Source organism: Barbatula barbatula (genome assembly GCF_947034865.1).
Source record: "Barbatula barbatula genome assembly, chromosome: 16".
Lineage (NCBI taxonomy): Eukaryota > Metazoa > Chordata > Actinopteri > Cypriniformes > Nemacheilidae > Barbatula > Barbatula barbatula.
The window spans coordinates 18,069,460-18,089,136 of record NC_136779.1 but is presented as its reverse complement, the minus strand read 5'-3'; the positions used below and the strand labels follow the sequence as shown (position 1 = coordinate 18,089,136).

The 19,677-nt window shown below is 40.7% G+C and overlaps 2 protein-coding genes across 2 annotated transcripts in view; one reads left to right on the top strand and one right to left on the bottom strand.

Moving 5' to 3' along the window:
• The first annotated feature begins 2,537 nt into the window (after window positions 1-2,537).
• On the top strand, window positions 2,538-5,683 carry g6pc3 (glucose-6-phosphatase catalytic subunit 3). Its single transcript, XM_079477053.1, has 7 exons — window positions 2,538-2,640; window positions 2,846-3,104; window positions 3,335-3,441; window positions 3,574-3,664; window positions 3,951-4,069; window positions 4,258-4,399; window positions 4,817-5,683. The coding sequence occupies exons 2-7, from the start codon at window positions 2,887-2,889 to the stop codon at window positions 5,157-5,159; spliced, it is 1,020 nt and encodes a 339-aa protein (XP_079333179.1). The 5' UTR covers window positions 2,538-2,640; window positions 2,846-2,886; the 3' UTR covers window positions 5,160-5,683.
• A 60-nt stretch (window positions 5,684-5,743) lies between these two features.
• Window positions 5,744-19,677, bottom strand: part of tanc2b (tetratricopeptide repeat, ankyrin repeat and coiled-coil containing 2b) — a gene marked incomplete at its 5' end in the record, with an annotated part of 76,407 nt that continues 62,473 nt past the window's right edge. Inside the window, 15 exons of the mRNA XM_079477052.1 lie at window positions 5,744-10,040; window positions 10,118-10,218; window positions 10,436-10,582; window positions 10,672-10,763; window positions 11,230-11,262; window positions 13,586-13,718; window positions 15,398-15,573; window positions 15,736-15,859; window positions 15,938-16,071; window positions 16,189-16,282; window positions 16,366-16,842; window positions 17,644-17,880; window positions 17,971-18,093; window positions 18,212-18,320; window positions 18,841-19,448. Coding sequence (XP_079333178.1) covers window positions 7,967-10,040; window positions 10,118-10,218; window positions 10,436-10,582; window positions 10,672-10,763; window positions 11,230-11,262; window positions 13,586-13,718; window positions 15,398-15,573; window positions 15,736-15,859; window positions 15,938-16,071; window positions 16,189-16,282; window positions 16,366-16,842; window positions 17,644-17,880; window positions 17,971-18,093; window positions 18,212-18,320; window positions 18,841-19,448 — 4,662 coding nt within the window. The 3' untranslated portion in view covers window positions 5,744-7,966. The remainder of the gene's footprint in view (window positions 10,041-10,117; window positions 10,219-10,435; window positions 10,583-10,671; window positions 10,764-11,229; window positions 11,263-13,585; window positions 13,719-15,397; window positions 15,574-15,735; window positions 15,860-15,937; window positions 16,072-16,188; window positions 16,283-16,365; window positions 16,843-17,643; window positions 17,881-17,970; window positions 18,094-18,211; window positions 18,321-18,840; window positions 19,449-19,677) is intronic.

Below are 19,677 nucleotides of genomic sequence, written 5' to 3'. Positions count from 1 at the left end.
CTTCAGGAAGTCGTCCTTCACCACATCTAGATGACGAAATGCTGTTGCTGCCATGTGATTGGCTGATTGACAATTTGTGTTAGCAAGTAAATGAACAATTTGTGTTAAGAACCAAAGTGGCCAGTGAGTGTATGGTTGTCTCAGGCCCTGTCCCAGACCTCCTCCGAGTCCACACTTGGTGACGTCAGTAAGTGCAGACGTATAGGGCACTAGGCACGAGTCCACAAAGGTGCATGGTAGTCCATTTTGGGACAGACTTGAGGTCATCACGCCAGACAGAGCTTGTCTTACTTGTGGTACTTTGTTGTCATCCGCTGAACAGTCTGCGCAGTCCCATTGTTGTTAAAAATGTATCCGTTATGTTTACGTATATGTCTGGCACATACGACACCCCGCCCTACATTTTTTTATAATTTCACGATACAGAAAAGAAGTCAATCGCAACTTCCGTTTCATGGTGACTTTAAAGGTTTCTCATTCGCAAAATCCTTCCAGTGCACTGAAACGTTTGTTTCCCAAACATTCCCACAATGCACCGCAAAAAAACTGTGAAAGTTCCATCAGTGCTCCCTATGTTCCCTTACACAAAATCACGAGACATTTTATAAATCCGAAATCGCACGAGCAAATCAAATATGTAATGTTCAAATGTAATATTCCTCAAAATTAAAACAGTGTCCCAATGTGAAACGAGACAGGGTCCTTTCAAGTGCCAGAACCCGTGTACACGATATACTGATTCACAACCTAGGGCGCTGATTGAGACACAGCCTATGTCACCTCCATAACGCTGGAATTGCCACACAACCAGAAGATTTTTGTTCAGCTTTTTACAGTTTTTTAGTCTGGACGAACTGCCAGTTGTTGATTTAAGCTAGCCCAAACAAATAAAAAAAACTGAACAGAAGTACTTAATTTTATGTAAGACTTTTTGAGGATGCGTGGCCCACTCTCTGAAAGTCCTGCCCAGAGCACAAACCCAGTGCTATGAACAAGCACATCTCACAGCCAGATCTAATAATGCTTTCATTTTATAAGACACGTAACAAAGTTAATTGACATGAGGTGCAATAATCAGTTTGCTGTTCTGCAAAAATACAAAGATAATCAGTATTCATTTATAAACACGTTATGAGTGCAATAATGTTTGTTTAGAATGTAGTGAAAGTACTGAGAAATTAATTCTTATCTCAGTCGACATCTGGATGATCAAGGCCACAACACTACTCATAAAATGAAATGACGATGAGCATCTGGCACAACAGAACTGGGTCATTGTGATCCTGCAAAAAAGCATTTTTGTTTAGTTTTCAGTAGTACAAATATGTTTAAAAATTCCTAAATCAAGATAATGACATTATTAAATGACATTATAAGTTGATAGTCCTGCCCAAAGCACATCACCAGAGCTATGAACCGAACCAATCTCACAGCCAGGTCTTTTGATCGTTCACTTGACCTCTGCTTTTGAGTTAAATTACACGATGTGCAGGTCGAATAGTTATTTTTTACTCGTTATTCGTTTAGACGTTTACATTCATTAAAGATGATGTTCGTATCATATATCTGCTTTTGAGTCGCTATTATAGCAAGAGAACGTCAAATAATTTAGGACCAACTCTACCTCGGTTAACTGGACTACAGCTAATGTGTAACGCAAGTGTTTATCCTGATGCTTGTTTTTTACTTTGACGGTAAAATGCTCAAGAACCGCGTTCTACCAAAAGTCAAGTCAAGTTAGCTTTATTTATATAGCGCTTTTTAAAATGTTCATTGTTACAAAGCAGCTGTACAAGAAAACATTGACTATAAGCAAAACATAAAAGGTTATGCAAGTCAAAACACAGGTCAAATATCAGACACACAATAAATTCCTATATGCAGTGTTAATTAAATAAGACTATAAAATTCTAGCAGCCCCCCGGCCAGGCAAACAGTGCAAAACAGTATGTAAACGGTGGCGAGGAACCCAAAACTCCATTGGAGGAGAAAAAAACCTCATAGGGAAACCAGGCCTAACCAGGGGATTCCAGTTCCACTCTGGCAAAAGCTGCAGCCTCTGAACAAGCTTGACAATGCTTGCACAACAAGGTAAAATAAAAAAAGTTAGATTTAAGATTTTTATCATTAATAATCTAATAGCGGCAGAAGTTTTGTATAGTCGCCACGTCCTTCGTCCAGCTCTATCATCACAGCATTTGTCAGGTCTGGGTATGACATCATTGTCCACATTACGCAATGTTATCTTCAAAACATATTTTTTGATTTGTAACGGTGGAAAACACTTTACATTAAAACATGAATTTACATATACATTAAGCACAGCAGCATAACTAAATCGTGTGCTTATTTCCTCGTTTATTATATTTATTTCCATTCGTTCATCAATGAGTAAAAAGTGTTTTATTGTTTGCAAATGTAAAACTAGTTTGTTACGTCTAATAAAAATATACTCTACAAAACTGTAGGTGGCGCCAATCGATTAGGACCATCGAAGCCCCGTCGCCATTAGTAGTTTTGGGGAAGTCTGTCCCATTGCGGTATCCGTACAGTAGTAACGCGGTAGAAACAGAGGAGAGATCAGCCAACTGCAGAGACTAAAAGCATCATTGCAGGTCCTTTTGAGACAGTTTCACAAACGTAAAGTCATTTCTTTAATTCGTCACTTGGTAGACTATTCGTCTGTTGGTTTGCTATCGATTATATTCTAAGCTTAAAATATCAGGTGACCAAAGTTGATTACAATGTAAACAATGATGTAATTCACGTACAGACAAATGTCTGGGAGCACCTGATACCCTCTATTTGTGGACACCTTCTTTTTATTATTATTATCATCATCCAGCAAAACCTTATATCCAGCGACAAGCGCAGGCTATTCTTAATATGGAGATCATATACCGCCAAGGCGTTTGGATGGCTGAGGCTCTTCAGCTGAGAACAAGAAGTTATGAAGATTTTTGGCTTGTTGCATCTCATATGGGAGACCCCAAAGCTGCAGTTCTCCTGGTATTTCCAGTTGCGTTTTATTTGCATCGACGGACTGGCATCGCTGTCATCTGGGTGGCGGCTTTATCAGAATGGCTGAATTTAGTCCTTAAATGGTAAGAATTGATCTGCAGGTTTATGGAGAGGGAACCTCAAAATAGGGGGATTTAAAATGTGCTGATAATAATAATAATTCACTACCCAGGTCTAAATAAACGTATTAAGAGGCCATCATTGCACTTTTTTGTCTGAGGTTACATATTTGAGGTCACGAAATCTTTCTAATATTATGCATCATTAATGCACATGCAATATAAAACTATGTACATACTTGACATTAATTTAGGATTCTCTTTGGGGAGAGGCCATACTGGTGGATAAGACAATCAGGCTTGTTTTCTGAAAACCCACCGGAAGTCCAGCAGTTCCAATCCACTTGTGAAACTGGCCCAGGTAAACTAGCAAAATATTATGTATGTTCCATATATATATCCCATTTACTCTAGATTGTCTTTCACTTGAACAGTTTACAGATGCCAAGATATTTAAAATAACCGGGTGCAATTTTTTGTCCATCTCTTACAGGGAGTCCCTCGGGTCATGCTATGGTCACTGGTGCTGTCTGGTGGGTGATTGTGTCCTCTTTGGCGGCATTCTTTCATGCTCGCACAGGCAGGTCAGTCTTTAAAGGAGACCTGTCATGCTCTTTTGGGTGGACATACTGTACCAAATGTTTATCATTTATAATAAAAAAATGACTGGTTATCAGCATTCTTTAAAATATCTTCTGTTGTGTTCTGCAGAAGAAAGAAAGGCATACATGTTTTAAATGACAAGAGCAAATGATGAAAGAATTTTCATTTTTGGTTGAACTATCCCTTTAAGAATGTAGGACTATATGTGTATACACCCCTGTCAATGTAGATGGGGTTGGAGTAATTTGAATATTTTTTCTCTTACAGTAAGTTGTTCGCTGCTGTGCCGTACTTGTTTTATGCAGTTTTGTTGGGATGTGTAGGTCTTTCCCGGATATTTATCTTGGCTCACTTCCCTCACCAAGTCATTGCAGGTCTTCTGACAGGTCAGAGCTTAATCGTAACAATTCATTAAGCAAAGGCTATTACACCCAAATCACTAGAATATTTCTCAAATGTTGTTGTCTAACTTAAAAGACAGCTCAAACACCATAAAGCTTGAATGAACAAGTCATTTTGTTTGTTTATAAGTTTAGACAGCACAGATCTAGAGGTTTCATTTCCTGTTTTACAGGGATGATACTGGGGGTTTGTCTGAACAGATCTGTGCCTGAAGGTCGCCCTCTACTGTTCTTCTTGGGCTGTAGCATGGCTCTTCTCTTTGGGGCTCTTCTGCTGTACTCTGCTCTGCAGAGGATTGGAATTGATCTGTCTTGGTGAGTATGCCATTAAACACATCAATGCCACCGCCATATTGGTACCGGCCATTAAATAACGTTCCAATTGAATATTACCATAACTGTATTCTGTATGAACTATAAGCAATAAGACACTCAATACTGTGCTGAATATGTGCCCTTTCCTCTACTGTAAGACATGATCACTGAAATCACATTCATAGCTAGCCAGGCACATGTCACATCTGTACACCTACTTGCCTATTTGTGTAGAATGCATTGCTTAGACTTTTTAACCCAAAACATATTCAGTTATACAATGCTTGCACATCGATTCTTATGGTTGGTGGTTATATTTTTCCGACGTTTGGTAGCATAAAAAAAGTTATGGATGATTTTTGGCCGTAACGGATGCTGCATTTTATTACATTACAAACATACATTTATTTCCCGCAGGTCTATTGTACTGGCTAAGAGGTGGTGTTATCACTCAGAATGGGTTCGAATGGATACAGCACCCTTCTCCTCTTTAACCCGTGATGCTGGGGCTCTGTTAGGTCTTGGACTTGCACAGTTTTGGAAGCCAGGTGGTTGGCCTCTTCCTTGGGTACCCAGGACTCTTTGTCTGGCTCTCTCATCACTGGCCCTCCACTATGTCAGCAGTTTCCAGCTACCCACGTTTCCTCCCCTGCTGTTCTACTCCCTGTTCTTCCTCAAATACACTCTTGTGCCACAAGTGGTCATGGTATTCATTCCAGGATTTGTGCATCTCCTAACAGCCAAGCCCAAGAAAGACTGAAAGGGAAAGTTTTGATGAATACCAGAGACACTTTTGGCCAAATCCAGCTAGAACATTAGTAATTTAAGGAGTCTTATTTACAAATAAGCAGATAGTATCGTTTCTGTGCACTATACACAGCTGGTACACTTCGCTCTATAAGGCTGTTGTTTATACATTTTTTAAAATCGTTTTTAAAGACATAATTTTCCCTTTCAAGTCAATGTTCCTGGCCTGACATCTTAATATTTGCCAAGTTATTGCTAAAGTGTTCTGAAAGGTTTCCAGGCTACTGTACTGTATGTTCATGTATCCAGATTAGGCTGAGGGCCAAATTTCAATGCAATTGTATTGGATTTCCTGACTTTTCCGATCCATTAGAAAGCAATATTACACATTGATGTATCATTAATGTCCATAGCTCCATGGGATGTGGTCAAGTTAAATATTTACATTTAAATGCAATATATTTACGTAAAGTTTTGTTGTCATACATTACAGCGGTTCTGTATAAACTGTAGACACAAGCTGTTATATAAAATTACAAAAATAACATGTGTTTGTGACGTGTTTGATCCGTGTAAAAATGACCACTGACATGATAAAAACACATTCTGGTTTATTGAAGTCGTTAAACGTTGTCACAGCGCTCTGAAAGCTCACATTTACAGACGAGAAACTCTGCTTAGCAAGCAAGTACATTAAAATCAACTCAAAAATCGAACTGAAAAAATGAAAAAGAATGGTCAAACCCTTCAGAGGTAAATGTCACATCTATAGTGTTGGGTTTGGTGGAGATTTTTTGTCAACCCTTTGTGTTTTGTAATGCAGATTTGTTGATGTCTGTGCGTGTTTTCAGGGGGAATGGAGGATCGGTCATGCGTCAGATTATGTACAGCAAAAATAACACACTTAAAACTACACGTTCCTAAAAAGACCCTCAGAGTCCTGTATTATAAGGGATTGTATTTAGCTCTACCTCCCCGTATTTGAAGATGAGGTATCTCTCAAAGCAGGTTTACACTGACAGCAGTAAAAATTTGAATATGGTATGCTTTAAGAAAAGCGATCTAGATATAAGTCCGTACGCTGTACTTTTGAGAAGATCTGACCGAAGCCACAGTTAAGCTCTGCATGTTAATAATATTGCATTGTGAAGCGGAGAACTTCAAAAGAAACTAGCTGAATATGTTTTTTACACTACAAATACACTATTTCAAAACGGCTGGTTTGCTTATAGGGAGTGTGTGATGCCTCAGTACTGTGTTTGACACATAAGGCTCGATTTAAGTCCCTGTCACGCTTTATTTTGCAGAGGAGAGCAGGATTTTGTATGCATAAACACATTTGGCCACTATATACAGCAAGTACACTGCGCTCTATAAAGGCTGTTATATACACATTTTATATCTTTTTAAAAATGTAATTTTGCTCTTTTATATTATTATTGTTCATTCATTTGCTTGAAAAAATCTGAATTGCACCAAGGACAATGACTGCTATTTTGTTTTCTAGTAGTACAACTAATCCCGGGTCATTTTCCAGTGTTAACTGAACATATGTTAGTAAGGATGTTCCATCCCAGATCCAAAAACCCCTCTCCATCCCCCCCAATGTTCGCTTCCCAAACAATCCTTATCAATGAATAAAGTGCTCTCTTCTTTCAGGATGTCACAGACAGTGCAAACCGAAACTATGAATTAAAGTTTAAGTTAAAACAAACATATTTCACTTGGCGTCTCTGTGAGAATGCAATATTCCATTTCTTAAAACAAGAGATCAAATACTACAAGTACCTCACAAACTGCCCAGAAACTGTGTTTTGAGTACTTTACGTACTGTAGAGTGTATGTAGCATCTACAATGGTGTAATACATTCTTCCATTGAAATGTGGCACTTTGGCCATTCCAGTGTTTTGACATAAACTGAGCTAATCTTTTAAATAAGACACTGTTATTAAGGACAAAATGAGGGTTACTTGAAAATTAGCATATTATCCTTATTACAAAGAAATTGATTAAATGAACATTATTGCCACAATACAATTGTTAATTTGACACAATATTTCTGCTTGTGAGCCAGAATTCTAAGGTAATCACTGTTAAAATAACAACCTCCAGTCAATTGAAAATGTTCATACAAAATGAAAGAAAAAGTAAAACTGACACAAAAACTGCTTCAATATTTCTATACATCATAATATATTATATAACTTAAATATAAATATTCCTTTTTCCTTCTGTAACTACATCTTATATTTACTGAAACATCATTTTCACTTTTTACAGTATTGAACAACAACCCAACATTGTGATATCCAGAAAGCCTACTGTAGCAGTTTAGTTTAGTTTAAATGGGAAGAGATAAGTGAGGGTGGGAATAAGTTTAACACAGATTCCCAGTTTCTTATACACTTCAGTGCAGGAAACGATGGTAAGGTAAACTCTTACTCTGCATGTAGGCCTCTTTCGTTGGGACATCAAGAAATGTGCTTTCCTAAACTGTGCAGAGCTTTAAAGAATGTTTTTCATTTTGACGTACTGTTTTCTAATACTCTAAAAGGGCACTGTCAGGGTACTTGGAACCTGTCCACCCCCAAGTTCTTAAAACTAGCTTTATACCAACAGATTGCGTTTACCTAAAGTAGGCACGGGTATTTGTACATACCTTGTAACACTGTTTTTTAGTTTATTAAAAGCATTTTCTCCTATTTAGTTCTACACAAAATTCTGGTTTTAATATCCTGCACCTACACGTCCCTCACACAAGAGCTGACACAAACATTCATTTTCACACACACCTTTGTGCCCACCCTACTGGGTGCCTATTAAACGTTTGACTCCACAAAGGGTCTCTTTGGTTTGATGGGCGAGGTGGGACCTTGTCTGCCATCACGGGACAGCTGGCGGTACATATTCTCCTGGTAGGCCTGTGCCACGGGCATCGTCCGTGCCACTTTTACATCCTGGTATGTGGGCATCTGGCTCACTCGCTCAAGAAGGTCTCGATCGCGGGCCCCTCCGTTGGCAAGCTTGCCTAAAGAGGAGGGCTGTGGCTGTACATAGAACTCCTCCTCCAGCATGTGTCCATTCTGGGCATTATTGGTCTTATTGTAGTAGGCAATATTGCCTAGCGACGTGGGGGGACTGTAAGAGGCAGTGGAGGCCTGGTGGATCAAATTGCCAGGTGATGTGGGGCTAGTTATAATCGATTCCAGGGATGACACAGGCCAAGCCCGGGACGGCTGGTGAAGATACTGCTGCTGAGTCCTTGCAGTCTTGTCAATGACACCCATAAACGGAGTTGTCCGGGATCGAGCAGGTTCACCCGAGTAGAGCCCACTTTGAGAGGGAGAGAGAGCAGATGGCTCATCAAAGCTTCTGTCATAGGCAACCTGCAATGGGATTTCCATTTGGGCCATAGATGAGGAAGGTCTGAAGCCAGGAGCAAGATTGCAGCTAGAGCCTGAGGAGATATTACTGCTGGAGGGAGAGAAGCGAAGATTTACACTCTGTGAATGGATCAGCGGTCTGGGGGTTGGTACATGCTGCTTTAGGTCACTTGTGTTTGCACTGATAGGTCTACGCACAAGGTGTGGGATCTCCGGAGAGCCCAATTGGCACTGAGGCAGAGCTGAGGCTGCCACTGCCCTCTCAAGGTCATGTTTGGACACAGGGTAGTATGCCGCAGACTGACTGCGGCTTATTTGAGGGGTTTGGCTGAAGCGCATGCCTCCAGGACCTCCTGTTGTTGAACGGTAGGCTGAAACAGGACGTTGAGGGATTTCATCCTTGCCTAAGTTTGATTCTAGAACTCCACCAGGCCCACCTCGACCACCATGCTGACAGAGAGCTCCCACACTCAGGCTGGACTGCACTTGAGACATAGACCGGCTATCCAGTGAGGGTTGGTACACCAGCCTGGGCTCCCGCTCTCTTTCCCGGTCCATATCCATGGAACATCCCTGGTATCTGCTGCTGAGTGGATGAGACAAATGGCTGTAGACATTGTTACTGGGCTGGTTAGTGCGGACAATCTGTGCCACAGAGGGCTGAAGACGAAGACCTTGGGGCTGGTGGTGCTGGCTGGCCTGGGAGCTCTGGGAAGGCTGTGATTGGAGCTGGAAGGACCGCTGGCTGCTCATCTTTAACAGTGGTGATTTAGGTCGGCTAGGTAAAGGATCTTGCTGGTAGCGGACTGGTGAGCCAGACTGGGAACGATACAAACACACACTCTCCACTGGGGGGCTAGCCCTGAAGGGAACCCCACGCCGAAGAGGGGAAGGTGGAGGACTCTGGTAGTCCATTCCCTGGTTACCTCCGCTGCCCATGGGTGGAGGGCTAAACCGGTAGGAGGACTGATGGGCGGGTGAGGTGTGGGGTGGACTCTGGTGGTAGTGGGAGTTTTGATGTGTGGGGGAGATACATGGGGAGGTTGACTGATAACTGTGATGGGTAGGGGATGACATGGACGAGGAACTCGGGTGGAACTCAAAGGCCTGCCCTCCAGATAGGTAGCCGGTTTCATGATGTGCTGGAGATAGGGGCGGGCTACGCAAAATGGCCATGTTTGAAGTGTTTGAGCGAATGTCAGTGGCATGGCCAATGGAGACTGCTTCTAGCTCTTGTTCCAGGAAGTCATCATCTTCGAACAAGTCTTGGACAGGTTCCATATCATCTAGTCTTGGCTCAGGTGGAGGGGTGTGATGAGGGGGCTCTTCATCTTCCTCTACTGGTAAGGGAGATGGAGGTGGAGATGGAGGAGGCTCAAGCTCTGGTTCCTCTGGTTGGGTAACTTGTCTAAACTCCTCCTCCACACGCTGAAGAAGGCGCTGGATCTCACGATTGTTTGGACACAGCTTCATAGCGTTCCTCAAGTCTTCTATAGCTTCAGCGAACTGCCTATAGAGTAAAAAACTATTAATAAAAGTAAATATAAATTAGATTACATAATTTTCAGTGGCATTTAAGACTGGTACCTGCTGCTACGCTTGGCACGGGCTCGAGCATAGTATGCTTCATATGACTTAGGCTTCAGTTCCAGGGCTTTAGTAGCAAACTCTTCCGCCATTCCAAAGTCCTGAGAAAAGAAACAAGAAATCTTTCTTGGTTATTATTTGTTTCACAGTTTCATACTAACAAGATTCTAGGAACTGGTTGCATAAAGTATTAAAACAATAGACCCAACATAAGGTGACTGGGCATCATACAGTATTATGACTAACAGTGACGATTTTCACCGGAAGCACTAAGAGTGAGAATTAGATTTTTTTTAGCTGTGTTCATTCCATTCTCACGTTCATTTTCCTCCGGCAGCGAGAAAGGTTCAAGAACAAGGACACTTTTAGTTCCTTGAAGGTCTTCAGGTCCTCACTTAATCCTTCACGGGGAAATTTCTTCAGAGCGTACTGATAGCGCTGAGCCGCCTCCTTCACTTTACCCTTCTGTAGCAGGAAAGGCAATAGACTGTGTTAAGGACTCAGCTTTTGTCAAAACTGTGCAAACAGCAATGTCAATTTTAAGTAAATCTGACCTTGTAGAAGCCATCTCCTTCCTCTAAGAGTTTACTCAGTAGGATAATCATGATGTCGGGTTTTGATGTCGCCATTGCCCAGGTGGCAGGACCTAGAGGGTAACATGATGTTTGATGGGTCAAAGGGAATTGAAGGGTTGAGAGGAAAGGAGGAGGAAGAAGATTGCAAACAGATAATGCAATGGACAACAGGATGAGGAGAGACGATGCCTTCTGCGTGATCTCAGATAATTTCCTATAACCTTTCATTTTGGTAAATAACATTACTGTTTTAGTTTGACAATTATACAATTTTATGTGATTTAGCATTTCATTTCTATTACAATCTCATGAAACTGGTTGTAGTAAATAGATAAGTACAGAGAGAGACAGAGCAGGCACAAAACAATACTGACAAAATACTGATCTACTGATGATTTTTTTACACAGTTACAACAGTTTACAGTCCTAGTTAACGCTGCAGCACCAAAACATTCTAGCAGACACAGAACACAGAGAGGAGAGCTATCCTGATGCCTGAAGGAAAGCAAGATGCGAACAGGCCAAGAATAGCATTACCCCCTTTGTTTCGACTTGGTAGCGTCTGGCATCCTGTGGCCAGAGGTTCAGGGGCGTTAAAGCGAGTAAATGCGGAAGGGTTGCAGCAAGGGTGGAATGGAGTGGTTGGCACAACCAGAAGTGATGATCAGAGTAGAGTGTGTGAGTGGAAGAAAGAGGAAGTTAAGAGAGATGCAGTGGTCGTGGAAGAAAGGTAGAAGGGAACACAAAAAAGCAGCAGTGAGAGGCGGGGAATAGGAGCTTTAGCTAAAGAATACAAAATGAAACACCACCAGCAACAATGAGGAACCGACAGTTAGGTTAAAATAGTCCCTATTTATACCGCACACATCTGTGGTATATCTGTATATTTTACACAGATCTCTGTAATATTGGATTCTGATTCTTCAAATATTTTTGTGTGTTGGCTACTGAAAGGTCTCAAAATAAGATGTATATGTAACTATATAACTTGTACTATATACTGTAGACATATACTGTATACAGTTTTCTCCAGAAATATTGGCACCCCACGCAAAAAAAGATGTATAAAATATAAGCTGCATATATGTTTTGTTCTTCCATATCTTTTCAAAATGTAATTGCTATACCAAGGTAGCTAATCCAGAGTTTTCAGTAGGGGTGACTCCGAATCGTCGAAGATTCGTCATTCGATAGGAGGAGCCTGATTCGACTACCAATCTCACAGACGAATCTTCGCAGAGGGTTTTATGGAATGGGGATCATGCCATTTTGGTAACATGGGCAGTGGCTTGGCAGACGGGCACGCACTGCGCCGCCAAAAATATGATTTATGATGTAAAGAAATGGGACATTTTTACCGGTTCGAAACCCCCGAAATTTGTCACTTACTTAATGTTTGAGCATTTAAATATGAATCAACACATTTTCTTTAAATCCACAAGGTCCATTAATTTATCTGTATTTTTTTGCAGCGCAAAGTTCAGTTTCAGTAAAATAACTAAAATTACTGCATTTAGCAAGCAGGGGGCAGATTTTCGGAGCTTGTCATTCTCTGCACTGAAAGCAAGCGTGTGTGTCAGAAGGACGGAGAAAGAATGCGCAGGAAAAAAGGTGAAAGGGACTTTTTGACTGTTTAAATGGCAAGATGCTTTATTGCATTTCTCCTTTCCATGCGGTAAATAAAGTTACTTCACTGAAACGTGCTGTTTGTAAAAATAATTCATTATTATCGAGTAGTTTTAAAAAAGTTTTTGGGTGAGATCTGGTCTAGTATTGTATGGCATTGCATTTTTACGTGATGTTGAAGTAAAATGTCCATTAATCACTAGACTATTCACTAGAAAATGATGTTCCCCTGCATCTCAGACCTTTTACCTAAACACATTTATTTTGCACATTGTGACTTGATTCTGACTTATTTCGTTTGTTATTTTTATTTATTATAAAGGTATTTTCGGTTCTAAACAAATTATGTAAATTAATGTGTAAGTTTTTTTTATTGCATCAATGTTGCGCAGCACTTTGCGCTGTACTCTTGTTAACCACCGGGTGTCGCACCACAGCACGCGCACGCACATAGAGACACACACATGTCTGATTCGACTATCAGTCGATGGTGGGCAAGATGTGACACTTCTGATTCGACTATGTAAATCCTAAGTCAGGGACACCCCTAGTTATATATCGCTAAAATACATATGATTTATGACACCCCAAATAATAATTTGCATAAAATTATATACTGTAAGCAATCTGCATAATTGAGGAAAACATCCTTCTTATTACTAATCCTCTGGAGCCATATTTTTATCTATTACCATTTTAAACGGCTTTACTGTTCTATTACTTGCTTTCCCAGGGTTACACATTTAAAATGTCTGTCACCAACAAAACTGCAGACGAAGAAAAGCACCTGCTGCCCATTCTGATTCATTTACGCTTTGGGGCTGGTTTGCTGTTTGTGGTCCAGGAGCTCTGGTAAAGATAAATGGCACAATGAATTTGACTAAATACCTGAGCCAGGATTTTAAGGCAAAAAAACCTGCAGATTTTTTGCTTATTCTCATTAAGGGTGCCAACATTTTTGGAGTTGACTGTATATATTGAGCAGTTAAAATATCTGATGAGCAGTTCAAATGTCAAGTTGGGCTATCGATAACACAGACATAAAATAGAAACAGCAAAAGAAATTGCTGTGAAAACAAAATGCATTCAATGCAGTGAGATGTCCAAAGACAGGTAAAACGAAAAGCGGTTGTGATAACTGAAGTCAAGCACAGAACAGCAGGGTGCTAGAGCAGCTGAGCACAATCTGAGCTACATGGAAACACATAAACGCTCATACACATCACCACACATTAACAAAGACTCAACAGCCTGTAAACTGCCATACCAATTTTGGCTCCTTTCTTTAGAAGAGCAAACACTACTGAGGTGTTTCTGCAGCCCACAGCTCGATCCAAAGGTCTCATCCCACTGTAGTCAACATGCTCTATTAATGCCCCGTGATCCACCAGAAACTGCACCTGAGAGAGAGCAGCAAAAGAAAAAGTCATTTTGTAATCAGTGGTGGAGCCAGAGGGGGTTCCAAGGTAGCACTGAACACCCCTGACCGCCAATTGGCCACCCCGAGTGCCACCCCAAAATTTGAATTGTTACTTATGTTGATTTGTCATCTGATCGAACAAAGCTTTTATTTTGACGTTCGGTGGCAGTGCTTGCACGTTACGTCAACGCGCATGAAAGTCAAGCGAGTTAGCGTGAATCGCTATCTTTACTCTGTTTAGAATGGAAAAAAAGTTGTTCTGCGATGGATTGTACAGCAACAAATCTGACATTTCTTTTTAAAGGCTGACAAAAGATAGAAAAGAAGCAAATGGATAAACGCTGCAATTTGATAAACAAATGGAAATTAAATTAAAACGTACACGCTTGCTAGCCATGTCAAGTCAGACTCGGCCGGGTAAGTTTTTTGTTGAACCACACCATTATAATGTTATCTACCTATTTTCTAGGGCTGGGCGGAATATGGCGTTACCGGCATCAAACGTAAAAGATTTTTCTGTTCCGTGTATTCTGCAGAATGTAAATAAGTAGGTGTGGTTAACTTGCGTTGAAGTGCACGATGATGCTCGCCGCATGAGCGCTTTGAGGTGCCACAATCCCCAGTTTTAGAATAAACAAACCTTAAGACAGAGAGTAGCAACACACTAAAAGTGTGCATCTAATAGAAAGTGAAGAGCGAGGAAGACGCACAGTACAGATGCCATGAACACCAGTTTATAACAACAGTCATATACTGTACTCTCATTGTTTGTACATATTTTTATACTTTATTGTTACACAGGTTTATCTTCCTACTGCATTCAAGATTTATAAAAAATAAATCTCATTATCAGAACTTTATTTGGTATCTTTAGGACACTTGCATAACTTGCCCACATTATAGCTATGGTGAGCATTCAAATGAACTGTAATAAATAAATAAATGTAATAAATCTACCTCTTAAGAGAAGTGGGTTAGTGCACTTTATTTTCTTTTACTCGCAGAAGAGGTGGGCTTTAAGTAGTTTTTTGAAGGTTGTGAGAGATGTGGTTGACCGTTCCACGTTAGGAAGAATGTTCCACCAGGAAGGAGTTGTAAAGGAGAATGAGCGGGGAAGAGATTTAATGCCCCTTGTCACATTTGTGACAAACACTGGGAAGTAAATTATCACTTGTACCTCTAATCAGGAATCCTAGGATTTATTAAATTATAACTTGATGCCAGGTCAGTGTCGGTCATGGTATGTGGACCCCCTTAAATATGCTTTATAAGGGTTTCTACTGGTTAAACCAGGTTGTCACAGTTTTCTCATTAAACCATTTATTCAGGTGTTACAATAGAATAATGTTGAGATTGCACAGCACTCCACAGCCCCGATTTAAATCCATCACAAGATTTCAATCACTAAAAGGAATAGTTCACCCCAAAATGAAAACTCTGTCATAATTTCCTCATCCACCTGTATGACTTTCATCACTTCTGCAGAACACAAAGGAAGATATTTTAAAGTATGTTGGTAACAGAAAACCGTTGGTCCCCATTGACTTGGATTGCATTAGTTTTGTGTCCATACAATAGAAGTAAAATGGGATAGTTTTTTGTTTACCAACATTCTTTAAATATCTTCTTTTGTTGAGAATATAAGCAACTTAGACTTACCACTTCTGAGTCCCCATAAAATGCAGCCAGGTCAAGAGGCGTTCGTCCATTTTTATCTGCATGGTCTGCTGTCGCGCCCCTTTCCACCAAGCAGCGAACAACTGACAGATGTCCTTTCAAACATGCCCAACTGAGTGCAGTGAGTCCCTCCTTATCCGTAAGATCCATTAGTGCACCTTAACATGAAAAATGTCATGATACATTCATCATAACTTCCTGCTCTTACTTTTGTAAGTGTACCATAAATACCGATATGCATTTATGGTAAATCTGCATTGCAACAATGCAAAACTGTCAAAATTGTGATCTTTGGCAGAAGAATTCAGAGTTTTATTTACCCTGAGCCAACAGGAAATCAACCGTGTCCTCGTGTCCTTCTGATGCAGCCATCATGAGCGGAGTACGCCCCTGTTTATCGGCCAAATTCACATCTGCTCCATGACTCACCAACAGGTCCACAATCTAAAACAGAAAGCGCCTCTAAAGAAAATGTACCTTATCTGTCTTTCCTCCAAGTATTAAAAAGCGTTTAGTACGGACCTGCCAGTGCCCTTGATGCACAGAGCTGAAAAGTGGCAGAACCCCTTTTCGGTTGGGCTGGGTCACTGAAGAGCCAAGCTCCAATAGCAGTCGACAGACATCCAGCTTTCCTCGCCCGGCTGCAGCTGATAATGCTGATGGGAAGAGGAGAATAAAGCTGTCAAGCATGCTGAAATACTGATAACTAATAGAAACCCTTATGGCCAGAAAACATTTGAAGATCAGATCAAATGTGAAATTAAAGGTTTTACCTGTTTCACCCCATAAGGTATCATAGCTGTTGATCTGAGCACTTTGAGCATCCACTTCATGCCTCTCAGGCAAATCCAAAAGGTAAGAAACAATCTGAAGGACATGGAGAATTAGTAGCTGTATAAGCAAGGAAAAACAAGAAGGTATTAAAAACAAAGAAAGAGAAAGAAACGTACCTCTGTATAACCCATACTTGCTGCTGCGATAAGGGCCTGTTGTACTGCTAGACTCTTATTGAAAGCCGCATGTTGTGGTGATGTCTGTGGCTTAGCTTGCACTTCTCTCTGCTGTTCTGACTCTTCCCTAGTCTCCTCTTGCTTTTCTGAATGGGTCTCTGGCTTCTGCTCTGACTCCTCTGGTATCCATGCTGATTCAGCCTGTTCTTCGGTCTGCTCAGGGCTGGAGTGTTGGGATTTCTGTGGCGTGTCCTGTGTAGGGGAGGGCGTGTCCTGGGGCTCTGTGAGAGAGATTGTGTCTTGCGGCTGCATCGGAGACGGCGTGTCCTGGGACTGAGTTGGGGAGGGGGTTTGAAGTTGTGTCTGATGCCCATCAGAGCCCCAGTCATTCTGAATCAGAAACTTCACCACCTCCAGGTGACCCCTAAGAGCAGCGTGCACAAGGGCACACTGGCCATTTTTGTCTAAGTGATCCAGCTATGGCGACGAGAGACAGAAATAAACACGCGTCATTATGTTATTTAAACAATAAATTATAGGTTGTAGGTGAACTGTTTTATTCACTTTTGGGGAGTACCTAATCTCAATCTTAAATGTCAATTGAATGTGTTTTATCAGCAAGATGCGCAACAGATACATCTTTACAAGGCACTTATTTTCAGTTTTTGTAAAATATTACAATTTCAGCCTCAGAGGAAAATCTAGTCACCGGATTTGAGATTATTTGCAGGGTTTGTGAGATTTGAAGGATATTTTTGAGGCACTTAGCAACATAACCACATATAAATATTAAAGCAACAAAAGCTAAATTGCTAAAAATGAAAGCAAAAAAATCTAGTTATTAAGCAAACAGGGTTTAAAAACAAATGCATACATTTAACTCAGACTTAAAATGGTATATGGGTATTCGTGACCTGTTTTCAATGTTAAGAAAAGTAATTGCTTTTAAGGTTTATATTTTGTTCAAGATAGACATGTTGTTTTTCTTAACCTATATCATATATTTTTGGGCGCATTTTACATGAAAATGTATAAAACAAATGTGATTTAATAGAGATTAATACAAATAGTAATGCTCTGTATATGTGCAGTATAAGTATACAGCATGCTCTATTGGGATGAAGTTAAAATCTGTTAAACATCTGTTAAATATTTTTGTAAAAAACAAATAATGCCACCAGACCTGAGTACACTGGCTGAGTAGCAAAAACATCACATACTTTAAGCATAACACAAAACACCATACAATGGTGTCGCATATGTCAGACTCTTGCATACCTTTGCTTTTCTCTTGCAGAGGGCAGTAACTATCCCCAGGTGTCCCGCGGCAGCTGCATAACCCAGAGGAGTGAGGCCGCTCTCGGATGCAGAATCTAGAGTGGCGCCGTATTCCAGCAACATGTTCACCATATCCACGTAGCCGAGATGTGCATGCACACAAAACACTGGAGCGTTGTTCAGTACCTCTGTGCGATAGTTCACGTTAGCACCGCCCAATATCAGCAATCGCGACACCTAAAAGAGTTGAAAAAGTTGACTTGTAATACCAAATAAGATACTAAAGAAAATCCAAACGTTAACAATGACACATTCATGAAGACGTACCTTAATGTTAGGAGTATAAAGGTTTCTAAGCGATGAAAGGGCAGTAGATAAACTCTCTGTACTGTATGACACCCACAACCCTTGCAAGATGGATGAAGAAACTCCAACCTTCTTACTCAGGCCCTACAGAATTGTGGAAGAACATTATATAATTATTATAGTAGTCTCAATGCATTAAAGAATAACATGTAAAGCATGAGTATCATGATCTGCTATGACATGCATGCATACAATGTTTTACCTTGAATATGTGTGCTTTCAGTATGTGGTGGCCCAACTCAATTGTCTGTTGTCTGTTTAGTTTGTTTTCTTGTCTAGAGAACCAAAAGGCCAGTAGAGTATGGCCATTCCTTAAAAAAAGAAAGAGAACCTGTATAAGAACAAATGTATACAAAAAAGTTGCATGCAGGGTCTAAATGTAACTTTTTGCCACATCTGGTCCAGCGCACAATTTCTTACATATCCGCCGATGTCCTTCTGAAACCTTGTATGTCCATATTTTGTGATTTCAATTTTTTGCCTTAAATAATAATTATTGGTCTCCTTTTTGGTCTAACCAATAAAAAGTATTTTAAACGTGTTTGTTAACTTTGACTCCGTGTTTTCCATTTCCTGAAATACAGTGAATTTGGACATTCAAGGTTTTGGAAGGTCAGTGACAAAATGTTTTTTTAGAAGTCCACTTGTGTGCTAGATTACTCAGAAAAAAAACATTTTGGGATATTAGAGAACCAGCTTGAGTTTTAAGATACTTTTTTTAGAAGGGAAATGCATATATTTATTTACCAACCGATTATATTAGCATTTTGTTTTAACCAGATAAAACAAGCTCATGTTTTTAGCTTTTCTCTAGTCTATGGCGGTGCTAACCTGGGATCGCACAAAAACTTGGTCTTCTCTCCCTCCTCCCTCCATATCAACCATTCCCTAAAGGAAGGGTGCACAAACATGCGTGTTCCATCCCGTCTTTTCACAAGGAACACTGACAGGTTCTCCATCCTCTGCTGAAAGTCTTCCCATTCCAGGGTGCCCTTCAAAGAGCCGGCATTGATGGCTTGATAGATCTGTTCGTCCGTAAGAGGGTGCAGCGAGGCCAAGGCCACGTTGAGTAGCGGCAGGGCCCTTTCAAAGGACGACTGTGTCGGGAAGCGCATATTACATTGCAGAAGGTAGACTTCAGCTAGGCTGACTGGGACAACCTTGTAGTTGGAGCTTTTGAGGACCAGGTAGCCACGCTCGATCAGGTCAAAGGTAAGCTTCAGGTAAAGAAGCGAGCCCTGGCTGAGGGCTTTCAGATGGGAACTGAGCTTGCCAAAGCTGGTGTTGTCCATTTTGCCGTTAAGGGAGATGTTATTCTGGATCTCTGCACTGCTGTGGATGCGATGCAGGATGTAGCCCTGCAAATCCTGGTCAATGGCATCATTTTCATCTAGGGCATCAAGAGAAATTTGGTGGAAAGGGAGATGTTTGGTGATTTCCTACAAGAAAGATGTGGAGACTTAGTAATTCAAAGAAAAATGGATTCAAAACCATGTAACAGGTCATTGCTTTGCAACATTTGTTACATATATTCTACATCTATTTTGTTAAATGTTTTTTGACGAAATGTCACGTGATTGCCGGTAAAGGAACATAGGGAGCATCAATATTGCCTGTTTGTGCGTTGCATTGTAATAATTTTGTAAGGCATGAACATTTCAGTGGACT